Genomic DNA, 6,189 nt, shown 5'->3' with positions numbered 1-6,189 from the left:
GGTGTGAAGCTTGTTACCAGCCTGTTGATATATTGATTTTAGTTCTGCACCAAAGTAAAACATTTAGACAGACACAAGACTTGTTTCCTTGAAGTTATAAAAGCTATGAAGTTGAGCGTTCATGCAGATGTTCCCGTAAATAGATGGTCTTCTGTTTTAGCCGTTTCCGTCCAAAGGGTTTGGTTTGCTTTTCGACCATATCTAAAATACTATAGAAGTCACTGTTCTACTATTTTATATGTGGCTAGTGGGCAATAATTGTATTCACCTACGATCTTTTTCCCTTTACCCGTGACGACCCTGCTCAGAAATGATCTTCAGCTCTATCGGGATCGGGTGGTCTGGCTCGGTGACATGGTTGATGCATGTCATCGTATCCAAAATGCGTACATCAATGCCCATGATGTCAATCACCTGACTTTATGTAGAGACTCGATTATTTACAGACCATAAAATAGCTGGAATATTGCTGAGTGCGACTTTAAACGACAAACAAACAAACATTATCGCAACACTTTCATTTTAGGCACTTTTATTTCACATTCTCAGCAACATTCTCATCTTTTGGATGTTCCTTTAGATACTGTTGACGACATACTCTCTACGCTGAACCTTGAAAGAAATGTTATGATATATTTACCTTGTTCCAAAGTACCTTGGTCCAGAGTGATTGAATTGTATATCATGTTCAAAGGGACGTTGCCAGGTCTCTTTGCTGGTGAAAATGATACTACTCGGACAATGCCAGCTATCTGCATCAATGATGTTATTTTCTTGAAACATGCAGAAACGAAGCTGATTCCAGTCCTGTCAAACCCAACATCTTTAGGTGTCTCCGCCAAGATGGAATTCAAAGAGGCGGCTGAAGATCCCATCACTTGTAGATCCTCTATCTTGTCAGCTTTGCCTCTCATCTGTCTCGTGTATTCTGTAGAAGACTTCACTTTAGTCAGCAGCGTTACTGTGGATTCCAATGCCTCCTCTGCAGGCTTCAGAGCTTCATCTGACTTTGTTTCAACTTCTGACAACATGATGGTCTTCCTATGTTTCAATGCCTCAATCAGATTGGTGAAGGCTTTGTTGATCTCATCTTTGGCAGTGCTACTTGATGACTTTATGTTTTCACATTTCTTTTGTAGATCTTCAGCTGCTTTTTCAAGAGCTTTGCCTTTCTCATCTAATCTCTGCAAGACGTCTTCATTTTCAGCTGCCTTACTTTCATGTGCGTTTTCAACAGAAACAACGTTGTGCCCACTCCCTTTATCATGTTCCACTACTGTGCAAGACACACAGACGGCCTGGTCACAAGTGTGGCAGTAGAACTGTAGAGGCTGGTGATGTTGTGTACACTTATGGAGGCGACGGAAGCTCTCAACTGGTCGTTCCCTCATGTCGTCAAAACTGACAGTTTGGTGATCTCGCATAGACAGAAGTCTTTTGTAGGCATTTAGACACTCTTGGCACAGGAAGACGCCACAGTCATCACATCTGGACATGGCAGGGTTACCATCAGAAAAATTTGTACATGGCAGATGGAGACCTTTCACAATCTTCAGATGGTCCAGGATTCTTAGGATGATAGGCTCTTTGGACAGAGACTTCACACCACCCGGCAGATTATGTTGGTGTCGACACAGGGGACATGATAACGTTGGGAATCCTTTGCTGTGCGGGACAAGCTTGACATATTGACTGTACACAGCAGGGCATACGACGAGGTGTGTGTCTGGCCTCATCAAAGTGTTCTGTACATATTGGGCACTCGATAAGAAGATCCTTGATGGCGGATGCCGATACGTAGTCCGACATGGTTATCTGGAAATGTATTTAATACATAAGATGCATTACGGATTTCCAATATAACTTTTCTTTTCGTCTCGAGACAACTGATTCGAAATCAGGGCAGACACATCCAAACTTGCATGCTACGTACACCACTTAAAACTACAGGAAACACAATGTTAGTATTTGCTTTGTACAAAAATTCAACGTAACAATATCCTTATTGAGAACATAAGTTCATATTAACAAACAAACAAACAAACAAGAACATGTGACATTGGTGCAGTTACAAGTTATTTAAAATCCAGAAAATGATTTTTTGAGGAATTATCAAAACAGGAAAGGAATTAATCTAAACTTTGTTACGTGTAAAATATTTTCTTTGCAGTAAGTGAATTTATAGCCTACCTTATTATGTTTTTAACAACATTCTTATCTTGATAATAATGCATTACCTTGCAAGTGAACATTTCATACTTGAACAATGTTACTAGTATTTCCTGCTACCAAACATTGTTTAAGTAACATGATGCAGAATAAAAAGGTCCCACTGCGACAATATTTGCTCAGTAGTAGATATTTACCAACGCAAACAGACAGAACTGATGAACGTATGACCATGGAGACAAATAACTGGTTGGGGACATGCAGTCTAAACTATATCCATGGGACTGATGACCATGCCGCACATAATATTATCATGTGACTTCAGCTACAGATAGTGTACTTGCATATCTAGATGTGTGCTCGTGTTATTATCTGTTTTGTTTTCTTCAATTCCAAATAGGGCCGGTCGCGTAGCCTAGTGGTTAAAGCGTTCGCTCGTCACGCCGAGGACCCGGGTTCGATTCCCGACAAGGGTACAATGTGTGAAGCTCTGTTGATCATATTGCTGGAATATTGCTAAAACCATACTCACTCACTTACTTTAATTCCAAATAGTTGGATCCATAGTGGAACGATTGCATGTAAGAAAAAACATATTCAGCCTAAATCAACCATCGTGAAGTAGATATAATTGAAGTAATGCACACACATGTTCTTTGTTTTGGTATATTTTATGGAAGTGTTGCTCATATGTGGCGCTTGCCTTTTAAAATTATAGTGACCTTGACCTTGACCTTTCACAATAGTCAAACAAAAAGTCAAAAGTTTAACAAGACCCTTGTCCATGAGATTATGTATGTATAGTTTGAAGAATATCCTAGCATATAATGTTATTCTGTTTTATGGTGACCTTAAACTCTCACCAACGTCAAACAAAGCAACATTCAACAAGTCCATGAAATCATGTATGTCCAGGAGTATCCTGACATATTATGTTCTTCTGGTCATAAACTGTTAGTAAGCTTCTGTCATGGTGACGTTGACTTTGACAGTCGACCAGTCATATTCCAGAATGATCACATAAACATAGTAATGGTTGTTTCAGGTTTCACAACGCTTAAGGTACTGTAAGCATGCAGTGCATTTAGATGCACATATTTAGATTATTATTTTCAGCTGATCGAAAATCGGACACCTGCAATCGTCAATGCCATTCTTAAACAGGGCGGATCAAGCGTTACTCAATATTGAATTAATTACTGGATTTTAAATTCCAAGTTTGAACAATCGTTCTTCCTCAGGATGGAGTCTTATTCATTATTGAGTTACAACTGTAAAACTCATCATTCCAAGATAGTATGCAGGGTTATTCGTTATAAATACACATGTATGGTGTACTATTCCAAGTTGTTCAGATAAAGTAAACATTTAAGGTTTTAGAGGTATTATTCTTTACACCAGTTAAGTATCATCAATATCAAATTTAGTTCTGAGTGTTTGTAGCCGAAAGCATGAATGCTTCCCACGCAGGTAAAACATCCCTGAGCAGGACTAAAATCAGCAGAGATACACATGTATAACTCCCGAGCACTGGACAAACTTGCGGTCACCAAATAACCACACCCAGGACGCCTTCAGACAGGGGACCTAACACCCGCTGATACCCGAGGGATAAGGAACCCATCCCGCCAACACTATTAGTCTGATCCACTGTTAACGAAAAAACTCGCGTGCAGAGAAATGCTTGCTCTTGAAATGCAGTAAGCATACCTTAACTCGTTAATGGGTGTTGGAGGCGGGAATCAATCCCCGGCTCAAATCACTCTAGAGTGACTTGGGCCTTCGTTGAAATCAATCTACGAGGGCTATTCAATATATAACCAGCCTAACCTATTTGCTACTTCTCCTCACTTCTTCTTTTTCCACATAATCACCATTGAGGTCTATGCACTTTGTCCAGCGATGTGTGAGAGCTAAAAGCCCGCTGTGATAGAAACCATGGGGTTGTTCGTGTAACCACCCCTCCACTGCTGTCGTGAGTTCATCATCGGACCGGAAATGACGTCCATGCAGTTCTTTCTTCAAGTTTGGGAAGAGAAAGTAGTCGCTTGGTGCCAGGTCTGGTGAGTAAGGTGGATGAGGCAATACTTTGAACCCGTTACGCTTCACTGCGGCAACCGCAAGTCGACAGGTGTGCACTCTGGCATTATCATGTTGGAGCAGCACACCTTTTGTGATCTTTCCACGACGTTTGGCAAGAATAGCAGTCCGCAAACAGTCCAGGAGATCGGAGTAGTACTCTCCTGTAATAGTCTGGCCACGTGGCAAGTAGTCAATGAGCAAGACCCCTTTGGTATCCCAAAAGACGGTTGCCATGACTTTGCGAGCCGATGGTTGAGTCTTAAACTTTTTTGGGACGGGGTGAAGCAAAGCCAGTCCACTGCTTACTCTGTTCTTTGGTTTCTAGGTCATAGTGGTGTACCCAGGTTTCATCACCAGTAACAATTCTCTCCATAAAGTTGTCTGCACCCCGACTGCATTGCGTCAAAAGTGCCTGACACATTGACGCACGTACAGCCTTCTGATCATCACTCAGGCATTTCGGGACCCATCGGGCAGACAGCTTCCTCATACCCAGACGATCATGCAAAATGGTATGGACACTTCCCTCTGAAATGTCCAAGGCCTTGGCCATTTCTGACACCCTCATTCGCCTGTCTTTGACAACCAGTTGTCTCACAGCTTCACTGGTTTGGTCATTGGTCACCTCTACAGGCCTGCCAGGGCGTGGCTCATCTTCCCGGTTCACCCGACCCCTCTTAAATTCTGCAACCCAGAATTTGACCTGTGCATACGAAGGTGCACTGTCACCATAAACATCTTACAATTCATCATGTATCTCCTTTCCCGGGTTCCCTTTTAAGTAGAGGTACCTAATAACAGCCCTGTGTTCAACCTTTGACGAAAATTTGGCAGAATCTACCCTTGCCATCTTTATAGATCACGTGTGTGACTTCAAATACAATTTCCTCAGTGAAACTTTGTCTATGCACGTGGCATACATTGGTGCACAGCACGTGACAAACATGCAACCGTTAAGATCTGATAAATAGCTTAGGCTGCTTATATATTGAATGGCCCTCGTAGAGTGACTTGGGCCTAGGCTGATATCACTCAAGAGTCACTTGGGCCTAGGTTGAAATCACTCTAGAATGACTTGGGCCAAGGCTTAGATCACTCTAAAGTAACTTAGGCCAAGGCTGAGATCACTCTCGCGTATTTAGAGCAAATGCGCAGACTCAAAGCATTGCACCCTAGTAGGCCCAAATGACTCCCCGTGTTCAAATCACTTCCCTTAGTATTTCAAATGCCCATAAGTGATTGTATGTTAATCATATTTATCTATGCATTATTCCTATTCTAAAAGCGTTTCTTTGCCCAATACACCACTTCGACCCTTACTTTGCCTAGACGGGTGGTGGAATGGGCCTGGTCCTATCAATCGGCTGGTCCCTATGCGCCGAGCCCTGTGCGTTACTTCTGCTTCAATTGTTTTTAAACTAAATATGTATGTTTGTATGTTGAATTATTTGCAACTTTGCCGAGTGTCTTAAAGCCCAGAAGGCGGTGGCTCATGGGTCAATCTGGTAGTTCATTCTTTGTAATGTTTCTGTTTAAGTATACCCTTCCTGGTATCCTTGGTGGCGCCTGTTGGGGGGCATTTGGCAGAAGTTTGACCATGGACAGAAAACATGTACAAAACATGCCGTTTGTTATCGTTGATGTGGAGGGGATCAAGATGGCAGCACATGTGAATTTGAATTCAAATGCGTTGATTGCTTCGGTCCTCACATGTCCTCCTCTAAAGTGGGTCCAGATTAGAAGTTCGAAAAAACCACCCAGCGCATAAAAACTGCGAAGAACATAAGTTGGCAGCTTCAATTTAACCATCCAGCAATATTTCCGTGAAAGTCAAATCTAGCTACGGCGACTGTATTGACTGTGAAACTGGATTTACTTGGGTAAAGACTGAAGCACCCGTGAGACTTCGTGAACTCAAGACTTAACCATCACCCGAAT

General features: G+C 42.1%; 1 protein-coding gene across 1 annotated transcript; it reads right to left on the bottom strand.

The window, feature by feature from the left end:
* Positions 1-557: 557 nt before the first annotated feature.
* On the bottom strand, positions 558-1,496 carry LOC125377780 (E3 ubiquitin-protein ligase TRIM33-like). Its single transcript, XM_048391791.1, has one exon. The coding sequence runs from the start codon at positions 1,494-1,496 to the stop codon at positions 558-560; it is 939 nt and encodes a 312-aa protein (XP_048247748.1).
* Between the last annotated feature and the right edge of the window lie 4,693 nt (positions 1,497-6,189).

Source organism: Haliotis rufescens, unplaced genomic scaffold (assembly GCF_023055435.1).
Source record: "Haliotis rufescens isolate VD_foot unplaced genomic scaffold, xgHalRufe1.0.p SCAF_99, whole genome shotgun sequence".
NCBI lineage: Eukaryota > Metazoa > Mollusca > Gastropoda > Lepetellida > Haliotidae > Haliotis > Haliotis rufescens.
The sequence above is the reverse complement of the archived record's forward strand: the minus strand, read 5'-3'. Positions and strand labels throughout refer to the sequence as shown.

Coding starts and splice junctions, on each gene's coding strand:
- LOC125377780 (XM_048391791.1), bottom strand. CDS start 1,496: ATGTCCAGATGTGATGACTGTGGCGTCTTCCTGTGCCAAGAGTGTCTA.